The sequence below is a fragment of the Fistularia commersonii genome, chromosome 26, assembly GCF_037954325.1.
Source record: "Fistularia commersonii isolate RoL2024-O1a breed Wild chromosome 26, RoL_Fcom_v1.0, whole genome shotgun sequence".
Classification (NCBI taxonomy): Eukaryota; Metazoa; Chordata; class Actinopteri; order Syngnathiformes; family Fistulariidae; genus Fistularia; species Fistularia commersonii.
The window spans coordinates 3,708,864-3,731,770 of record NC_141309.1 but is presented as its reverse complement, the minus strand read 5'-3'; the positions used below and the strand labels follow the sequence as shown (position 1 = coordinate 3,731,770).

Genomic DNA, 22,907 nt, shown 5'->3' with positions numbered 1-22,907 from the left:
TGCGGTTTTATTTTATCCAAGATCCAAGGTCACGTTTTCTCAACATTAAATCAACGCCCGTCCAGCATTTATCACCGTATTTCTGCGATTTCAAGAATTCTTTCGAGAGCAATTACCATGAGATCCGTCTGATGGAGAACGCGTGCATCAAAGTGCTAAAAAATATACATAATTTAAAAAAGAAAGGATGTGCGATAGAACACCAGGGGGGAAAAGAGGTATAGATCTGCAACACTGCAGTCTGGGAGAGTAAACAACTTGAAAGAACCTTGAAAAGAGATTATTCTGGTGACAATTAACCTATGTATGAGGAGAAGAAACACAGTTATGTAAGTTGGACTTGCTAAAGACAGAACACAATAAATGGGAAGAGACACAGTGTGAAAGCTGTCATGTTGCCCTGCTCTTCCATCCCATCTCCTCCACCCGTACCTCCGTCTCACTCTGTACGTGTCTGTCTCTATTCGCCTCTTCCCTGCCCCGACCTGACCGCTCTGTATTTGCTCGAACGGAAGTAGAACGGCCGAAAGCAAAACTTCAGTGTCATACGGAGTAATTGCCTTTTCGTAAATCTCTCCCGTTCATTATGTTTGCTTCGCTTTCTGCCGTCCAGCCCCCCCCTCCCCTCAACCCCACAACGTGTTATTGTCCTCACACCTCAAGGAGAAGAACCTGTGAAGGTGTGTGTGTGTGTGTGTGTGTGTGTGTGTGTGCTGTTCTTCGCACCATCTGGTAAGACTGTTGGTGTCTCCCATTTATTGAGATTTGTCTTGAAAACTAGACGCTGTCAATACAAACAGACTTACTTGTGATTAGGCTCTACTGTCTGAAACCGACGGCCAAATCCGCAAAGAAAAACGTAGCATTCTGGCCCGCAGGCCGGAATCCACATTGTCATCTTTCCATCACTCGCTCCGTGAATTTCACTTCGTCTCGCGCCGCCTTTTTTTTTTTTTTTCCCTCCGACTCCGCCTGTGTGCTTTTCCTCGTCTCCGTTTCCTTCATCCTCCCGTTTTTTTTTTTTTCCTGTTTCACCCCTTTCTTCTCTCGCTTCTCCAGTTCCCTGTGCTCACCGCTGAGCTTTCACAGTGTGAGCGGCATTAGCATTCAGCACACCCCTGTCCTTCTCTCCGCTTCTTTCCTTTCTCTCCCTCCATCATTATCTCTGGTACTGCTGTGCAACCGCTGCCGGGGAGCCCGCGTTATCGTCATTTCCCCGCTCTCTCCTATGCTTTTCTTGCGTCTGTTCATGAACGCGTCGCATCCATTATCCCACTCTAAGGACGCCATTGTCCTGCGGTAAAGTGGACAACTTTCGGATGCCTCCTGACTGCGGCCCTCCATCTCTCCATCCGTCCTGGCTTTCCTTCTCTTGTACCCTCTCAGTACCACCTACTGGCGAGATGCGCTACTGTGAAAAGGCTCCGTCCCTTCGCATTTTGATGAAATTCATTTTTCTTCCGACCCGCCGTCGCTTTCTGTCGTGCCCCCCCGCAATAGTCACGCCGCGTCGCTTTTTAATTCTGCTTTTATTTCGACCGCTTTGCGTCCGTTCATCGATTCATCCTTTCATCCACCCGCCCGCGGACAAAAAAAAAAAAACATACATGTTGAGTACAGAGAAAATTGGATTCCTGCGAGCTGTTTAGCATTAGCCGGTGCGCTAAGAGAGAGAAACACTGCGAGTGCAGCCGCATTCGGTGAGGAATTCGAAGTAAACCGTGAACGGAGCCCGACCGGCGTTGCAGCGGTTCTTGTAATCGTCGCACAATTCAATGTATTGATTTGTTGTCTGCAGAATAACAGATTGAAATCAGTGGGTGTTTTATGTACCTTGGTAAGACTGAGGTGGTTACACTCTTCCCCTGAGACAATACACAGCGTCTCTCTGCCTTTCCAAACCCTCTGAGGGACACTAAAAGGACGTCTTACAAGAAAACAAAAATGTATATTTTCGAAATCACATACTAAACATGTGTTAATACACCGCAGTGTTTTAATGATGTATAAATGCAGTCAAAGTAGATTAGCTCTTTGGATTAGTTGAAGAGAACTTTGCAATAAATGTGTGTTCTCTATCTCAGGTGGGCTCGAGCGCGTCCCGGCGCGTTTCATAAAAGCTATTTTTATCGAAACCCATAAAAAAAACATAAAAAGCCATTGCACTGCGGCATTCACCGAGCATGGGGTCACCACTGTTTATGCAGCGCTGTTATTTTCTGATGCGCTAACTTACTTACGTTTGGGAGCGATCGGAGGAGATACATCCGCAGACGTCAGACCGATCTAACTGTATCCGAAACGGTCGGTTGAACACGGCATGCTCATATCGACATGCTATAAACACAAATGCCATATTGGCCTTTGACTTCTTCGCGCATGTTGCAATAAACAAGGTCCTGCAGACTAAACACGCAAATTGCTGCAAATTGTTTATCATGCCGCAAACACGGCACCAATAGAATGGCGTCTGCAATTTGCCGACCATAAACGCCACATTCGATTAAATACACGCCGCTTAAGCCGCCGGCGCTCTCGCTTTTCCATAGCCTGAACGTTAACCGAAAAATAGATACCTGTCCCTTTGCGCTTTCAGTCAGCTGATCGCGTTCTAACATTAGTGAAATAAACACACACACACACACGCGAGATCTGCAGAATGACGCTATGTTTCATTTGCAAGGGCGAAAACAAGCCTGAATGTCGAACTCTAAAGTTTAGTGGAGTTTGGCTTCTTTGGTTTCTTTGCCGCTGACATTTTCGGACGGTATATTCGGGTGGGCAACAGGGAGCCGGTCTGTCACGAGGACATTATTTATTAAATGGGCACCATCCTACCTCCAAGACCAACGTGTGCGACGGTAAAGTCAGTCAGAAAATGCATCATAACTCAAAGGTGGGCCGGTTTTCTCGGATGCTTTTATGTAATTACACTTCTATTTGCTACCAGTCAAGTCTCCCACTGGAGACGAGAGTAATGGATCTGCATAAGCTTCTCTTTTGGCTAAAGTTCTATCCTTTTTTTTTTTTTTTCTTTCCTCCAACCCGTGGTCTAAACAACTCAAAAACCATTAAAATGAAATAGAGCTGCCGTTTCCCGCAATAACCACCCATTGCAAGATTTATGTGGCAATTTATGTTAACAAGACAACCCCCGCCCCTGTGCCCCTGCAGCAAAACTCCAAAAAGCCTTCAGTCAGATGAGAGGAGACAAATAATATAAGATGGGTCAGTCGAAAGAAATAAAACAGTGGGGAAGCTGAGAGCGGCTCACCTTGTTAGGCACCTTATTAATGCTCAGTCAGTCATGATAATATCTGCTGATGCAGCACTAAGTGATAACAGCGGAAGTTGAAAAGCAAGGAAGGACAACTCAGGTGTTCGGAACGGCCAAAGTATCGGGGAAACCTTTACGAAAGCCGGAAAGATATACTGAGAGATAAACAGAGGAGAAGACAAGTTTGGAAATGAGACGTTGCGGTAAAGGCCGTGCTGGTTGGAGCGAGCATTTAAATGAGTTCAGTTGATGTTTTGCTTTAATCCCATCTTCAATTTCTCTATAAAAGCAAAGCACAGACGGTAATGTAAAACGTAAAAGGAAAAAAAAAAAAAATTATAGACGCATTTGTTCTATATACATAGTCTTTAAGTCGCTAAAAACATATCGTCGTAGTTTTATTGAATTGTTGTTGTTCGGTTCCTTCGTGACTCCTGATGTCCTAGTTGGTGACTTTGCAGCTACCAGCACACACTCCTCCATGTAAGAGTGTGTGTGTGTTTGTCCATTCATGATCTGATTTAAAAATGACTAGGTATTATCATAATTTCCAACACGGTGTGAAAAGTGAACGAGTACAGCCTTTATATTTATTTAGACGATAATGGATAAATAATTGAGCCTGCGATGCTTCTGCCATGTTTTTCATTTTTACACGATCATAGCGCCACATAGTAATTATAATTTTCCTTTGTCTTAGTTTTTTTTTATTTTAAATTTAGGGACAACTAAATTATTTACAATATTAACTTCTCTATCTTTTCTTAACATGTGATACCCATATAAAAAAAGAAAAAAAAAAAAAAAAATTAAATGCATATTATTATCCAAGCAGGCTATTTACAGGTGACTTGGTAATTAAAGAGGCCGCTCAGCTGTCGGTTACATAAACTGCCACGGTAAGCGTGGACACAGCCTTGGGACGTCAGGGAGGAAAAAAAAAACAGTGGGAGAGGGAGCGACGGAAAAACTGAAAAATGGAAGAGTAGAAGCCTGAACCTGGTTTTAATAAGATACACATTTAGTTAGCATTTAGGCAGATGCAATAGCTCCCTACCCAGGGGGCAAATGTGCTTCTTGTGTCCATCTATCGACATGTTGAGGATGCACCACTGAAAGACATTGAAGATTTATAAAATAAAAAAATGTTTTTTTTTTTTTTTATGTATTTTGTCCCTTTACTGTTTGTTTTCACCCTTCCGGTTGAAACAGGGGTTTCACTCGCTAAGATATTTCCAGATATTATAGATTGACTGAGTTTTGGAGTGTTGCATCTTGTGCTGTTCTTCATGTGCAAGGTTTTGCTTTTGCCCTGGTAGAAAATAAAAAAAAAAAAAAATGCATGGATACACAGAAATGGTATCCATGAGATAAACAGCGTCACACACATGCTCGCACGAACACGCTCGTATCGGCTCGACCCGACGTCGGCCGTTGTTGCCCTTATATTATACAAAGATTGTATTGATCCATATATAGGAGGCGACCGAGGAAACGCAGCCTGTAAATAAGCCCAAAGGAATTTCTGCTGACTCCATCATATTTATGTTCCTTTCAACTGTGAAATGGAGGCAAAGTGCTGATAATGCTCGTACACGGGAGCAGAGAAAGCCACGGTCCCGCGGTGACAAGGTTTTCTGCATGGGTGATACATACTCAGAGCCTCACAAACAAATGCCAATTCCACATTGACCACCTCTAGTTTTTTTGTTTTTTTTTCGAGCTGGAGCTTTACTTACCTGGGCCGCACATAACTTCAACCAAATTGCACTTAAACTTTGCAGCGGGTTTTTACAATAAAATCCTGTGATTTACAATACGGGGATTTGGTTTTGGACAGTACACATTATGTGACTGTGTTAAAGGATTTATGTTCACATAACATGAATAGTACCTGGTGTGTACACGCAGACACACACACACACACACACACATCCAAACACAGAGAGAAAGGGAAGGGTTTATCACCACTCTCCACACTTGGCCTCCTGCAGTTTGGAACTTTACTGCCTTCATTCATTCCGGGGAATAAAATGTTCTCCAAGGCCAAAAAGCGGCCAGTTTTAATGAATGTTTACAAGCGATGATGCAGTGAGTTGGTCAATGTCTCTGAAGGGCAGACACGAATGCATTCACGCCCACGAGTGTTTGGGAGTCTGGTTAATTTTAGCACGATTTCGCCCAAGGATGTGTTTAGGCGGAGTGACGAAAAGTGAGGGAATTTGGAGAGCGTTTTTTTTTTTTTTTTTTTCGAGCTGATGTAGCAACCTAAACCAAGAGTGCTCGTGGGCAGTTTTGTCAAGATTTTCTTTTGAAAGCCCTTAAAACTATTTTTAAAGGTAATTAATGGGTGAATTTGATTCCGACAGGCATTAAATTAACAAACGATATTAATCTTGACAGCACCGACTTGAACGATTTTATGAAACGCAAAGCCGGTGAGTCATGCATTGTTTCATGCGCTGCAGGTTGTTATGCACAAGTTGAAACTTAAAGACGACATGCACTTATCCAATCAACTCAATGAATTTAGAGTAGCTTTTTAATGATTTAGCAGGAATGCAATTAGCTGAATATAAACAATCAGCCAGTCTTTGCTTTTCCGTACCTGAACACATTTAACTGGCGATATTCCTGGTTGCAAACATCCCTATTGAAGTTTCTATTTGACATAAAATCGCTTTCATTTTCAATTTATTACTAATAATATTGCTCATCTATAGATAGCTCTGTTCGACCAGAAAAAACAGATGTTTCAAAACCAGTCAAATTTGTAGCGCGTGTCATGTGATCCTGTCCGGCTCTTGACGATGATTTGCATCCGCTGTGAATGCATGCATGCGTGTGTGTGTGTGTGTGTGTGTGTGTGTGTTGAATTTTTTTTTTCCATCCCATTTTAATAATTCCCCCACTCCTTCTCACACTCGTCTCCCTCCAAAACGTCTCCCCGAGTCCCCGGAACAGCTCCGAACACATTAATGTTGTAAACGTATTTTGAAAGTTCTGTAATAAATGAGAGAGCATGCTGGGAAGGAAGATACCATTCGGCGCTTCACCGATTTATAAACTTCATGCATTTATGCTCACATCCATATTACCGGGCCGGGTTTTATTCTTTTAATGGCGTCACTTGATGGCTTAAAAAAAAAAAAAAAAAAAAAAAAAATTGCTAACCACATAGAAAATCCCTCTTCACTTTGGCTGTTGGCCAGCGGCATTAGAAGTGCCACATGTTCAATGGAAAGATTGAGGAGAGGGAAGGCAGAGAGGAAGAGGAGGAGGGATAAATGCACTCCATCATCCTAACTCAGCCTTTTTCTAGCCCCTCTTTTTCCTCTCTTCACCCTTCCTTAAGCAATGTAATGTCTTTCCCAAGTTGTTTATAATCAATTGGCCCCTGTCAGTTAAGAGCAATTGTCGCACTCGAGGGCCAGTCGAGGGTAAGAAACGTAATAAATAATTATTACTGAGTCGTCACGTGGCGTTTTCGGATAGGGGAGGAGTGCAATTGCTCGAGATTTTTTTAGCTTTACAAAATAAACCACACATATAAACCATATATATATATGTATATATACGCCCGCCGCTCGACTAGCTTCAAAGCTGCTCTCATCTGGAGCCACCTTTAAGTGCAGCGTGTCAACAAGGATGAGGGAGGCGGCGGTGGAATGGAGGGAGGAGCGGAGAAGTGGAGAAGACGGGATGGGAGGCCTCTATGTTTGATGCAGATGAATTGGCTCGCAGAAGGTTTTCCGTGCAGCGAACCTGCAGAAAAACTACACTTTCAGTATCCTACTAATTTCTCATCCCGCTTCCTATCCATCACTCTGTATTTTGCTGAGGAGAAAAGAATAGCTGCGTGTCAACATGTTTATTTGGCATTTTCCGTGTCTGGCTCCGCGCTCAGTACATAAAGTGTCTGAATTTGTTGACTGAGACCACAAAAGAAATCGATAAAAGAAAAAAAAAAAAAAAAAACAGCCCACAATGCCCTGAATGCCAGGTTACTGAGACTGCACTGAATAAGTGTCTGATTACTTTTATATTTTCCATAACAACGCCATGTGGGTCTTAAGAGTGCATAAGTTATGTATTCTAACGTCACTTAAACACATGTAAAAGTACGTTGAATTTGTCTGCAACGCTCTAGTGTCAATTCCTTCACTGTTCTTCTTCTTTTCTGCAATAGGTACATTCATTCTTAAGATACCTTAATTTCTATTTACACAAAACAAATGTAAGCGGCGCATTTTTTTTTTCCCCCGTGCACGAGATAGTTGGACGCGGCAGCGCCGTCCAAAACGTGCAATAGATTCATTGGAGACCCTAAACTGCCCAGATAACTACTATTATTTATTATTGTTATGTTTTACTTGAAACTATGGCACAACAATTTCCTTCGGGATAAATAAAGTTGTTCTTATTCTTATTCTTATGTGAGTGAATGGATGTGTTTCTATATTATAAGTGAATGATTACGTCCTTGTATGACATGTGATGAGAAGCTGAATGGCTACATGTGTTTATAAGTCGCCCTGTGATCGACTGGCGGTCCGTCCGGGGTGAACCTCAACTTTTTGTCCCCCAAAAGATGGCCGCAATCCCTCAACTAGCCAAAGTGCAGGACAAGTGGTAAAGATAATAAATGAAGTACATCGATATCCTTTGGCACGCCGCGTTCGAAGGGTGTGTACGGAGCGATGGAGACTATCATTCTTCACGTTACCCTCCATCCCCCGCTCGATATATTAATTGATGTATGAGCTCAGCACCACAGTGGAAAGAATGCACCATAGCACTCTTTACTTATGAAATAAATAACGGGCCTCTCACAGGTCTTTGTAATGCATGGTTCCTCTTAGCTTGTGTGAAAGCCCCCTCCAGGCCTGTCTTACAGTTACTTACTTTTGTAATTTTTGCCTCTAGCCTGTGCCTGTCAGTAACAGCTTCGGCGTGAATATCTAAATTAAAACATAAAACGGGCAATGTTGTTTTAATTTCACATTCATTTCAAATAGATGAGTTTCTTTGGTGTCGAAAGAAAGCTAGTGATGGCTGTTTTTGCAAAATATTTTCCATAATATCACGATACCTGAGCAAACAGCGCCGATAAAAACATGTAACTCTGTAATAAATGCATTTGAAATTTAAAATTAAAGATGATATGACTTTATAATAATAAAGTTTTCCTTCAGATATCACATTATTGTTCACTTCACTTGACACAAAAAGCGATAATCAGGCGGTTTAAGATAACATGTGATTCATTAATTCTGTGAAACTAATTAGTAGTGAAAGACAGTCTTGTTTGAGCGTTAAAAGAAAACAAAATGGCACGATGAGAACAATTTTTGCATCGCATTTAGTATTCGGGACAAGTCGAATGCTTTCCCCTGTTCATCGTTTCTAAAGCGCTGTTCCCACATGCATGAGATTGGGATTTTTGTAAACAGTTGAAACGGATTGGATGGATCATTCTAGATGATGGATTCGTATCGGCTGCACACAAGGTATTTCAGAGTCATCAACAGCCACTGTTACCCTGCATTTAGAGCGAGTGAACGATAGTTTAAGCACTTAATTAACTATAATTTAGATCAATTATTAATATTCTCAATGAATGTAAGTGGCTATGTAATTATATCGTATTATAAACAGCAACGCTGCAATCAATGACCAAAACGCATGAATGAAAAGAAATTAAATGTGCATATGCTTGTTTTTTTCAAAATGTGCTTTTCCCTAGCTTTTCTTTTCCCAAACGTTATCAAGTGCTTCTCCCGAGCTTAATAGACAGAATTATTCATTTTTGCGCATCTCATTCTGTGTCACTTTGCAGAGGAGTTTTGATATGTTTTGTTGTAATTATTATCATTGATGGCAGTAGCTGTGGTCTTACAATTTTACAATGATAATAATGATAATAATAGTAATGATAAAATTAATAGTGATGATGATGATGATGATGATGATGATGATGACAATAATAATAATAATGATAATTATTATTATTATTATTGTCGTTATTATTGCTAGTATTATTATTATTATAGTTGTTGTGATATTTAGTTTAGGGTTCTGGGGGAGGAGCAAAAACATTTATATTTTTCTTATTTCATTTATTTTTTTATTTTCTTAGTTTTTAATCTTGCATTTTTGCCGATTGACTTTGTTTTTTAATATCATGTGAAAAAACACGGATTACCTCAAGGTGTGGGCTGAGCAAATTCTGTAGATTATTGCAAATGATTTAGGTTTCAACAGATTAGGTGCACCGCTAGACATATTTCCAAGGGAGTGGGAGAGTTACATTTTCTAAATTGTAGAACAAAAAAAAAAAAAAAAAAAAGAGAAGTGTTGCATCAGTGTGTGGCAAGATTGCGGTGATTCCAAGAGGGAGCTGACATCAGCTGAACACGTTCCTGCTCGCCCTCCGTCATTTCGAAACTCCTAATGAACAGCTCCAGTTGGTCTTTCATCCAAGAATAACCAGAGTGGGAAGCTGTAACTTTGAAGAAAAACTCTGCAGCGGCCAGCAGCGGAAAAGTAGATTTGAAAAAATGATGAAGATTTCCATAGAAGTGTGTTTTTCAGAGCTGTGGACGGACACTGAGGACCACCCTCGCTGTCAGACACGATGGAAAGTAAAGCAAGAGATAGATCCTTTAGACACGTGCATACGTCTACATTTGCTGGTGTTTTATTAAAAGCGCCGGTCTAAAAGTGAAGGCCGAAGCGCCGTTTCTCAAACATCGCTGAATTTTACTGACGACCGCACGTTCTTGTTTACCCCGGCATCTTTCAGCGAAGACATCACCACCTACGTTTTGTGCACAAGACCAGAGACGTTCACCGATTTCCAATGAACCCCAATGCTTTTGGCACTAAAGTGAAATACCGCCGTGCTCCTTCTCCTCAAGTGAAGCTCGATGGGTCCTTCCAGTCGGAGGGTTGGCGGTTTCAATCCCCGGCTCTGCGCCAGAGCGTCCTTTGGTAAGACACCCAAGAACCTCAGCTGCTCCCGATGGTCTTGTTAGCGCCTGGTTAGCGCGGTAGCTCCGCCGCCATCGGTGTGTGAGCGTGCATTGAAACTAAAATGTGATGAAATCGCTGTATAAGTGGAGGCCATTTAATTCTCAATAGGTTGCAAAGCACAACTTATCCAAAGCACTTGATGTACAACACAATACATCGCTCATGAAATTCAAGCTATTGTCCTGCAGGAGTTGCAGGTTGGCAGCAGTAAATAATGATAAATAGGTATATAGGGAATAGATGGATGGTGGATTAGTGTTATCATGTACTGAAACTGTGGATGGAAAAAAAACCAAAAGTGATATATTATCTTTTATTATATTGTTTTCACAATAATACTCACATCTGCGCCATAAAAACACCAACGAAAGCACCTGCTGTGGAGGTAACAGCCTCTCGCAGCGTGGACCGGACGAAATGACTACTACGGTTTGATAACGCTCGCAGTTCATCGTGGAAAGTGGTAAATGGACTCAACCTAAATTGCATTTCCATCACCCCGCCGTTCCAAAGCGCTTGTTTTTTTTTTATTCAGCCAGCATTCAACCGTTGGATAGCGTTCACGGCTGTCGTAGGGCGCCGACTAGGGTTTCGGTGTCTTTCCCGAGGACGCTTTCTCGTGCGGACGCCGTCAACCTTCTGATCGGAGGGACGGCGGCTCTGCCAAGCGAACCGCCCATTTACATGAGCTATATGTGTATTTATAACATTTGTGCTAATACCTCAAACCTTTTACCCCATAATATTTTTCACCGCCGTCATTCTCCTCTTCGTTTGTGCCTCCAGTTGTCTGAATTGATGACGCTGTCGTAGCCAGGGCTCCTTGAAGTTTCTTCTTTTTTTTTCCTCGTATGAATGATTGAACTACCGGCGTAGTTCAGCTCTCTCGGGCTCGGTGTCATTCTCAAAGGTTTTATTACACGGTACATGCACATCGCAAGACTGTGTTTAAGTCAGATGTATATTAATCTCCCGGTTCCAGTCCATTTCTCGTCGTCCCTTATATTCCTAATTATCTCTTGAAAATTAAGGCTTTGCTTCCCTTTGCGAATTCCCCCAAGGCATAACGCTATGGAAACGGCGAGGAGAAACACTCGGCCCTGCGTTAATTTGGTAACATGAACGCTGGAAGATATAAGATGAGAACTAATCAAATACAGGAAGCGCCTACGAAAAACAGAGGATTAGATATTTGGTTCAAGGATGCGTTGGGCGGGAGGCACATTTCAATTGTTATTTTAATAGCAAACGTGGCATTATTGATAAGTATGCTGTGCGGTAAGTAATGGTAAAATGTAGATAATCCGCAAAGTAAGGGGCGTAAATATGTACCTGTAGCCGGCAATCAGTCTTTAAACTTCATCAAAGAAAAGAAACGATGAAATCAGGAGAGCCGTGACACGAGGAGCGGCGGCGGGCATCAGTCGCAAGCGCCGACTAAAAGAATCTGCCCATTCAATCAAGGAACCGAGCGGAAAGTAGACCCGGCAGTCGATGGCGGAGACAAACAGGCGGACGTCTATCAGCCCGGCTTGTTAGTCAAAGCAATCAGACAGGAATTACGCAGACCGAAGCTGAAATTAACGGAAACTCAAATTAGGGTTTGTCTGGAGAGTTCAAACTTGAATGGCAAGAGATGCTCAGAGGGTAAAGCTGCTGACACTCAGTGCAGAAAAGCCTCTTCACATAAAACGTGCAAAAAATATTCATTCATTTGCTCCGAGGCGGGATTCCAGCCGATCGCAATCACTCTCACAATAGCGCGTCCCGGGCAATTCAGTGTCTCTCTTGCATGTTTTTGGACAGAAAGGCCATCTGTTGGAATCCAACCGGGGATCTTCACGCTGAGAGGTGGAAGCGCTAACCACCGGGCCGCTGTGCAAAAACCAAAATTTAAAAATCGAGTCGCTTTGTGTTTGTTTTTCAGTCAGAACAATGAGCGTACATCTGCCCCGATCGTCAACGATTCACTCGGCAACGTATCGCCCCTTTGGCGGACGTCGTTTTAAGGATCGTTTTATGTTTTTTTCAGCATCATACAAGCGTGTTTTGGATAACAGATGTTGAAATTTGTTTACGGCCGCAGTCACACAAGAGGATATTATTATGACTGATTGTGGTTGACCAGGTACATAACTACCTGCACAAGCCCAGGTGGAAGAGTCAAGTACGGCGCTTGTTGTGAGATCCATCTCTTGCACTCTGATGAGCCAATTGAGTGGATTTAAAAAAGAAAAAAAAAACAACAGATTAGTGGCAGTGGAAAAACATCGGTTTGGTTTTGCTGGCAACAGGCACAGGAGGCATCTGCGACAGACTATGAGGCACTAATGTTTGTCTATCTGAGCTGCTGAATGGATCCCATGGCTACCTTCACAAAGAGGAAACTCGCACACACACACACACACACACACTTCGCTTTTCGTCATCCGACATACACAAAGCCCTCCGGAAAATTTGCCCTAGAAAGGCAGCCTTCCCAGAGAACTTCTCTGGGCGGGCTTTTGGTACAGAACCGGCTGATAATTCATGTTTATCTTTAACCTGCCCCGTCATCCCCCGCTTGATTTACAACACAATTATTTCAGTTCCAAAAAGGAGTCCGGGCCGGCGGCAGCATCCCAGAAAGTGTCCTCAAACCAGGAGTGTCCCCGGTGCATCGCTCTTCGTGCCGTACAATTATGACTAAGTAGCCTCACATCCGGTTCACAAAGACACCATCCTGAACGATTCACCCGAGTCAGCGGTCCGATCGGCGGCGGAAGGTGCGACAACAACAACCTGGGTCAACACAGATGAGGCCAAGGATAATGATGCCCCAAAAGAGGAAGGGGAAGAAGCATAATCGTGCAGGGGCTATCAAGGAGCGGGAAGCAAGGCGGATCGGCAAATTCAAACCCCGGGTTATCCGGGTCATTGATTAACTTAACGCGGACGTGCGACGCCCGGGCTGGCCGAGAAAGCGCAACGACGCCTTTATGCGTGTCACAGATCATCCGCCGCAGTACCTTCTGCCGCTGCATCACATATCCCGTTTTCACACAGCGCTGTCAAACCAAGAATATTATGCCGCTGTTATGTTTCCCCGTCTGTGTAAAAATGCACAAAGATGGAATGGCAGCAAAGATTGTTTCTCCTCTGAGCCGGCGGTGAATATTTTTTCGTGTAGAGGGGGAGAGATGGAGCGGCATCACAGCCCATTAAAATGAGTTGGGGTTTTTTGTTTACACGTCACGGCTCCGTAGGGGAATACTAAAGCGCTGTATAACTTTACATGTTGGAGTGGCAATGCGCAGGCTTTGTCTGGTCTGGGTAAACAAACAAACAATTCCATTATCCTGGGGTTTTTGTATCCTAGGATGCTGTCGCAGAGTTTGTGTGCGTGGAACACCATCACCCAGATCACATAGTACAGTAGGGAGGTGAAGACTGACGCCGTCTTCCGGATACTTCCACCGTCTCATAGAATACGCTGGAAGATAAACAGAGACCCTGACAAAACATGTTTTCCTCATTTTCACTTCTCAAAGACCTCAAAGAGCGAGGGACAGCTTCTTTCCCCGGGCCTGATTAACAAAACCAAAATAAAAACACCGCATTGCTGCCCTTTTTTCATCTTATTCTTTTATAGCAAAGAAATCAAGGGTAGAATTTTATTGAATTTGGAAAACCAATATGAAACTGAGCTTAGAACGATGACAATCTTACATCGAGGACTTTGTTTGTGAGCCGCGTGGCCGTCTGACGGCTGTTTGTTGACGAACCTCTCCATCACCCAATCTGACATCTTTGCTACACGTATCGGCAAAAGGAAAACTCAGTATGAGACATAGTTTCGTGCGACTCACGCGATCCTATAACTCAGGGGTGTCGACTCATTTTGGTCTTTGGGCCACAAACGGCCTAATTTGATGTCGAGAGGGCCGGACACGCAAAATCACAGCGTAATTACTTACTAAGTCCAAATTTTTCCTTCATTTTAGTGTAAAGGAGGGCCGGTAAATTACAAAAAATTTTTATATTTATAGTTTATGTGAACTGTTGTTTCAAAAATGCATGACGCACAACCAGAGATTCCTTAAGACAAGTAAGTTACTTCTGTCTTCTCAGTTCTCCTGTATTTTGTTGTATTTTTCGCCACGGCGAGTCTCAGTGGCACCCAAACTTGTTGCATCTACGCCGAGCATATAAGTTTCTTATTAACCTCAACGAACAAATAAGAAGTAGTCCATTTTTCTATGAAAACATTAGACTCCATGTCCATTTTTCTCTTTTTTGACAACGACATCTTGCTGAGGCTGTCGGACACGATGGAAAAGCAGGTAGATTTCTAGCAAGAAGTAAAAATACCAGTTAAAGACCCAGAAGCTGCATTAATGCCATCTGCTGTAAGTTCTGAGTCACATAGTGTTGTGCCATGTTGCTAACACTGACTGAAACAGTGTGCCCCTAGCAAACAATAGAGGAACTGCATTTTTATTTCCAAAAAGTTGATTTTTCTGTATTTTTTGAAATTGTAGATTTATCCCATGGGCCAGGTTGGACCCGCTAGGCCCACCGGTAACCAGAAGGCAGATACTGAGCAGTTGGGGGTTCAGTGTCTTGCTCAATAACACTCCGCCTGGCTCGGAGGAACCGGAAATGTCCAGTACCAAGGACGCTCGCTCTAACACCCTCCGCCCCAGTTGATAAAACTAAAATACACTTTACCTTTTAGCTGACAAAACAAACAAACCCAACACATATTTCACCAGACAATACCGGCGTCCTCTACTTGATGCACATCTACCAACCTCTGGTGCAGGGCATGAACCAACGGACCACATGACGACCAAATAGCTCGATGTTTCTCTTTCTCGAAGGAAAGTGACTGTGGGTTTTAATACATCCTGTGGTCAGGAACCTCCGCCGGAAGTGATGTTCTGTATGTGTACGTCAAAAGACGACCGTTAACTCGCCGATCCTATTCGACGACAGATGCCTGCTTATTTTTATTTATTTTTGTAATTTCTTTTATCACTGTTTATGTTCCTATCCCTGTTGTTGTCATGTTGGTTGTCTATTTTCACCCTTAATGTTTTTTTTTTTTTTTTCCCCTTTCTGTTGTCCATTCTTATCCTTGATGTTGTTATTCTGTTTGCTTTCTATTTATTTGTGGATGCCTTTTGCAATAATCTTATTGTTTTTATAATATTTGACATAGAATTATTATATAATATAAATATTTATATTTATATTCATATTCATCGACACTGTAACTGTTGCTTCCCCTTTGTGGACTTTGCTGAACGTAAAAGGCACTGGTGATTATGTCGGCTCTCGCACGGATGAAGTTATCTTGGAAATATATCATTCATTTTCTTTTAAATCATAAATTGTCCCCCTGGACAAACAAAAACATTTATTTTATCATACTTTCGTTGCAGGTTCAAACCTCAGAATTTTGAGATGCAGAACTTCAGCCTACTTCAGTTATTTGCTATCAAAATAGTTTATTATTTATGTCTGTTCAACTTAATTGGTTGTCCAGCGGTACTTTCCGACATGAACCACAGTATCTCAAAATAATTTTTTAGAGTGAAGTTTTTTCCAAAGATCAAGCGTAAGGCCACCCAAACCTACTGTGTTTCGTTCCTTTATCATAAATATAGACAATCTTGGCTGTAAGTATAATTAAATGAAGCGTGTCAGTGCTGTGCTGTGCTGTTAGCGTGTTCCTTTTCTGCTTTGTTTCCGGGAGGTTGTAGATCGTAGCAGCGTGCACTTTATACTTTATGGTTGCACTCTGTTATTGTTTTAATTTCACATCCCCATAGGACTGTGAGAAAAGTTTTCCCGATTCGTCTTTGTGTCTACAAAATGTGGAGAAATTGACAGTAAACCTGACTTTGACTTTGTTGTGTTGGCCCGGCTAGCACCTTGCACGCCAGCTTCGCTGCCATCGGTGTGTGTGAAACGGTGAAGGCTATCGAGTGTCGCGCTTTGAAAGGCAAGGTGGCTCAACATTATATAACTGGCAGCCCGAGAAAGCAGCGGCTGTTGAAACTGTTGGTGAAAATCGATTTAATACGACTCCATATTTTATTCGGTTGCTCAATGAACACATGAAATCCATGTTTTCAAACCAGATTTTATGTCTGAGGTGAGATTCGCATCCGGGACCCGCTGGCCAGTCGTAATGCAGCTGATATCTGTGGAGATGCTATCAGTTCTGGCTTGTCAGCCAAAGCAAACTAGCAGCTGCGTTATGATAAAAGGTCATTGCTAAGGTGAATTTTTTTTTTTATGCCACTTTATTCTGAATACCGTTGAGCACCGTTGGGTCTCTACGGCACGGAATCCACTTTTAAATGAACGGCGGAACATCGGCGGCATAACCCGCGCCGACTTATTACTAAAGAGAGCTGTCCTATCTTTGAGATTCCCAAATGAATGAGTCAATTGCATGAGTGCACCGGTTTCCCAAATAAGAAGATAAATTCAATCCATAAAAGAATCCAGGTTCGAGTTCAAAAGCGAGAGATATGAAAGGCTTGGTTTACCGGATTATTTATAGTGATATATTCTAAATATCATAGCTCCCGCAGTCTCCTGGTAAAACCCGATGTCAACAACAAATGCATTACTTGGGAAAGATTCAATAATAACCCAGAGGGAGAACGGGGAAGCGATAACAAATTTGAATTAAACAAAACGTAGGAGAGAGGAAAAAAAAAAAAAAGATGAAAATGAAAAGAATACACCGGGGGAAAGATAAGGGGAGTGAGATAAAGGAGGAGCACAGGACTGTGAGGGTGTCAAATGTATTACTGAGCCTCTGCTGGGAGCAGCCAGGCTGAGGAGGGGAGCGTTTGGTCCAAGCAGACGTATCAGTGATTCCTGTCCTACAAGGATAAATGAGGTTCATTTCTAATAAACTTCAAGGCAGTAATGAAGAGCACGCCGGCTGGAACTCAATCGTGTTTTACTCCAGTGTGTGTTTATGCCAGGAATGCCGACCTGTATGGATGTGTTCCTTTTATTGCGTGACTGTAAAAGATAAGCTTAAATATAAAGCCAGCGCTTAATATGCGCCTCGGCAATTTTTTTTTATTTATTTATTTATTTTTTATCTTTTATTGCACAATTTCATTTTTTTTTTTTTTTTTTTTTTGTGGGTGCGACGATTGGACTTTTTAAGATCATTGGAAGCTGACACAGCTTTTACCGGTGCATTTCGGAGAGCAGGGGCCACGATGCTGTTTATAAAACAAGAGAAGGATTCGATTAAGACGGCCAGGCCCGTAATGTTCTCCAGCCGGTATTTACTCCTAATGGGAATATCTGGTAAATGTTTCCACTTTCTCCTAAGACATTTCAGGTTTAAATCTCTTCCTCCAGCTTAATTGGTGTAATAGAATATTTTAGTTCGACTCCTGTACAGATATTTATGATGTCGTTATGGGTGTTCCACAACGACGTGTTGTTTTTTTAGAATTAGGTCATCGACACAGGGAACGTGTCCGATATTTAAAAAAAAAAAACAGATATCATTGCATCCCAAACTTTTTTTATGTTCGTGTTCCTGATAGAGCGCAGATGCAAGAGAGACGATATCAGATCAGATCCAAAGCAACCAAACTGATACATTAATCTGAGCGTAACCCTCCTCGCCGCGCCTTGCTGTTATAATACCATTATCTGTCGCTGTGTTTTCCCGTTTGCATCACTATCATATTTTCAAAACTTCCGACAGATGTTTATTCCATCTGTTCCTTTCTTCTCGAAGGTGGAGAGGTCCCCTACACCACTCTGGCAACAAGAATGATGATGGGTGTCTGGTGGATGTTTGCGCTAATCGTCATCTCCTCGTATACCGCCAACCTGGCAGCCTTCCTCACGATCTCACGGATAGAGAACTCCATACAGTAAGTATCCGGTGGATGTTTCTCATCTGGTGTAATCCTGCAAAAGAATCAGTCTGTTAACGTCAGGCAGGCCGGTTCTGTTGACGTCTTGAAAGCAAAGACAGGGCAGTGTGGTGGGGTAGCGGTTAGCACTTCTGCCTCATAGCAAGAAGGTCCCTGTTTTTTGTTTTGGGGTCCCCATGTTGTCCCCGTAGGTTTCCTGCAGGTTCTTTGTTTTCCCCCCACGGTCTAGAGAAGAGCAGAGGGAGCTGCATTGTGTTTTTGTAGACCTAGAAAAAGCATATGACAGGGTGCCAAGAGAGGAGTTCTGGTTCTGTATGAAGAAATCTTGAATGACAGAGAAGTATGTTAGGCGGGTGCAGGACATGTATGCTAGCTGTGAGACAGTGGTGCGGTGTGCTGTAGGGGTAACAGAGAAGTTCAAGGTGGAAGTGGGACTCCATCAGGGATCAGCTCTGAGCCCCTTCTTGTTTGACGTAGTGATGGACAGGCTGACAGATGAGGTTGGACATGAATCACCATGGACCACGATGTTTACAGACAACAGGTTGAGGAAAATCTAGAGGGGTGGAGGTATGTGGTGGAAAGGAGAGGAATGAAAGTTAGTCATAGCAAGACAGAGTATATGTGTATGAATGAAAGGAACTCGGGTGGAACGATGAGGCTACAGGGAGTGGAGATCAAGAAGTTGGAGGATTTCAGGTACTTAAAGTCAACAGTCCAGAGCAACAGAGAGTGTGGAAAAGAGGTGAAGAGACGGGTCCAAGCAGGTTGGAAGAGGTGGGGAAAAGTGTCAGGGGTACTATGTGATAGAAGACTATCGGCCAGAATAAAAGGAAAGGTCGACAAGACAGTGGTGAGACCAGTGATGCTGTATGGACTAGAACCAGTTCCAATGATGAAAAGACAGGAGGCAGAACTAGCGGTGGCAGAGATGAAGATGCTGAGGTTCTCTGGGAGTGACCAGGATGGATAGGATCAGGAATGAGTCTATCAGAGAAACAGCACATTTTAGATGTTTTGGAGAGAAGGTCAGAGAAGCCAGACTGAGATGGCTGGGTCATGTACAGAGGAGGGATAGTGAATATATTGGTCGACGGATGCTGCCAGGCAGGAGGTCTTCAGGAAGACCAAGGAGAAGATTTATGGACGCAGTGAGAGAGGATATGAAGGTAGTTGGTGTGAAAGAGGAGGATACAGAGAATAGGGTTAGATGGAGAAAGTTGATATATGTGGCAACCCTTGAAGGGAAAAGCAGAAAGGAGGAGAAGAAGGTCTAAAAACATGCAAAAGGTTCATTGGAGTCGTCTAACCACCTCTGTAGGAAAGGTAGAATAAATGAATATTCATTATTTTTCTTATCACAGAGATGATTTCTATCTATCTCTGTTTTATACTCCTTAAAAATGAAAAAAAAAAACTTTAAAAGTCATTAAAATCCAGTCAAGCCCCTTCACATTCAAGAGGCAGAATATTAAGTTCATCCTGCTTTTGATGGTGTTTGATTTTATCATTGGTCAATTGTAAATTGAAAGTTAGAAAGCACCCCAATCAAGGTATTTTTGAATGAAAATGAATCATATTCTAGGCCGCCTTCATTTGTTTATAATTCCTCTTCATCAGTCAAGACTAAAAAAAAACATTTCTTGCTGGATCCTATTAGTGGATCGTGAGTGTATCAGATAAGAGCTTTGCATTATTTGACTGGCTTTGCGAAGCGTGAGCATTCAAAAAAAGTTATTTAGATTGTCGGGTTGACCGAGGAATCTCCCAAGCTAGAAAAAAAAAACAGAATTCACACTATTCAGATCGAAACAGAAGCGTACATGCATCTGTTTATCTTCTAAAAGCACTTAAAATGCTCAATTCACCATTGTGAATGTACTTGTTCCTATATAACAGCGTTTATCCTACACTGAAGAGCACAATCCGTACAGCTGGTCACACACACACACACACACACACACTTCCCTGCAAGCTCTCGGTCCTGCGCAGACCCGTGCCCACGTCTAGCGATTTTGCCTGCTTCTTGTCTGGCGGCGCACGGAAACACACATCCCTCATTGGACTAATCAGCATGCTGAAGCATCCGCTGTGCCCGCCGGTAGCTCAGTTAATTGTGCTTGGCTCAGGAATAAACAGCATTTATTTCTCTAGATCTGATCACTATCTGTCTCTTAATTTGTTTCCGTCAGTTTCTCTCTCTTGTTTCCTCTCCGTTTGGCAGACCTCGTTCTCGGGCTACGCTTTAGTCTCCCTCGCGTCTTTCTCATCGACATCGGCCAGGTTTTTTTTATTTTATTTCCGGAGATGCTCGTTCAAAGCGGGTTCTTTTCCTCCCGTGCCTTGAAAGACGTGCAGAAAGCGCATGCGTCTTCTTCCCCTTTTTAAAATTGCCGTCGTCGCGAAACGCTTCTCAGTTCGCTGCTCATTCCTGCTCCCGTTGAGAAAACGCAGGATTTCGGTACATTTTTACGCATTGTCTTAAATGCGTTGACGCTCGGTTCGGTCATTAGCCGCATAATTACCGCCTAAACAGCATCCGCACGGCCTCCTGCCTCCACAGATGAAGTGGTGGGATGCGCTTTAATCGGAAGTAGAAACCAAAAATCAACCGAGAAGGGAGCCCGGTGAAATGTCTGATGTTGCGATTAGCATGCACTTTTATCTGATAAACGGCGGATTAACGCACCACGCCGACTTAATGAGAGTAAATACATTTGTTAGTGATTGAGTAAGTGAATTAGTTAAATGTGGAAAAGGGTAAGCAAGCGATTGCACCCTCTCTCGAGAGAGATTGGGGAGACTGGTGAAGGATGGAGGCGTTACTCTCCTCGGCGTCTCAGTGAGCTGTCAGGAAAGACGGGGTTTTTAAATATTAATGCCCTTGTTTCATCCAGGAAATGAAATAACAAGTGAGCATTCAGAACCCTCTTTGGTCAATTTCACGCTTGGATGTTTTTCCCCCTCAATTTTGGTGTGAATCCTTTAGGAAAACACCGAGGGATGACGGCGAGAGCGGGAGCGGGAGGGGGCAAGAGAGCAACATGGAGCCGGGAAGGAGGAGAACAAACCGGAGTGAACATTATCAAGTGTAAATGTACGTCAGGGGACGTGAGGGGAAAAACAGAGGAGACGCGGCGAGATGTTGGTTAATAGAAAGAAACGGTAACGAGGAGGAGGAGGAGGAGCGGGGAGGGAAACGTGGCGGGTAAAGGCGGGGAGATTTTGGGGGGGGTTGAAGGAAGGGAGGAAAGAGACAGCGACACTTTGGAGAGGAGAGCGATGAAGTGGAATACTTGTGGAGGATGGAATATGAGAAGATTGAAAAAGAGTTTTCAAGGGTGAAGCTCCTGCTGATCCAGTCGCTCACAAACTTTTTATACCATAAATTATATTACCTTACATTACATTGCATTTGGCAGACTCTTTTATCCATAGCAACTTACAATAGAGGACATAGGGACTGCAAATACACTTGCAAATACACGATGCACAGGAAATATACAGAACAGTAAGCTTGGGTTAGTGAGGTTTTTTTTTTGTTGTTTTTTTTGACAAAGACATACACAAACGTACACACACACACACACTCCATAGCCTAACTTGCTGCCTAACCTGATCTGGAGCATCAGCGCAGTAAAAAGTCCTGAAAGAGAACAGTTTTTACCTGTTTCTTGAAGGTTGAGATAGATGATGCTAGTCTTGTTGCTTCTGGAAGTTTGTTCCACCACTGAGGTAGTAGAACTGAGAACAGTTTTGCCTGAGATCGCTTAGAGCGAGCAAAAGGTACTGCTAGTAGGTTTGTATTAGAGGAAATTATATTTAGATGCTGCAGATCTAGAAATTACGTCGTTAAGTTTGAAGTCTTTCTTATCTGTTTTTCAAACTGAAGCGCAAACAATACTTATTTTTATCACGCAACGCGGATTAAAAAACTGCAGCCTCATTCGGAATTTGGACGAGCTGTTAAAAAACGGCACAGCTCCAACTGCACAGCAACAAGGTCCCTGGTTTGAGTCCCATTTTTATGTGGATCTTGTATGTTTCTGCGAGGGTTTTTTCTCCTACAGTCCAAATATACTGCTCCAAAAATATAAAGGGAACTCTTAAACAACACCATGTGACTCCAAGTCAATCACACTTTTGTGAAATCAGTGTCCACTTAGGAAACAACTTATTCATTTGGACCCGTTTTAAGGATATTTCATCAATATTGGTGTGTTTTTCCACTTTCATTTTGAGTGTGACTCCAAATCCAGACCTCCATATGTTCATACATTTGATTTCCGTTGATCATTTTCGCATGATTTTGTTATCAACACATTCAACGATGCAATGAAAAAAGTATTTAATAGGACTATTTCATTCATTCAGATCTAGGATGTGTTATTTTAGTGTTCCCTTGATTTTTTTGAGCAGTGTATTTTGATGCTGCAGATCTAGAAATTACATAGTTAAGTTTGAAACTTTTCTTATTTGTTTTTCAAACCGGAGAGTGAACAGTACTTATTTTTATCATAGTAGTTTATGTACAACACAAATCAAGATATCTCTGCAGCACAGTTTGGAATTGTCCAAACCGATTGGACGAGCTGTTAAAAAGTAGCGCAGCTCCCAATGCACAACAACAACAAGGTCCGGGTTTCCTTTTACAGTCCAAATACATGCAGGAGACACATCGGAGA

General features: G+C 42.6%; 1 protein-coding gene across 1 annotated transcript in view; it reads left to right on the top strand.

Annotated features, from left to right (window-relative positions):
• The window catches only part of grid2 (glutamate receptor, ionotropic, delta 2), a 498,322-nt gene that overhangs the window by 390,310 nt on the left and 85,105 nt on the right, over positions 1–22,907 (top strand). Inside the window, exon 12 of the mRNA XM_086174064.1 lies at positions 18,081–18,219. Within this exon, the coding sequence (XP_086030190.1) occupies positions 18,081–18,219 (139 nt within the window). The remainder of the gene's footprint in view (positions 1–18,080; positions 18,220–22,907) is intronic.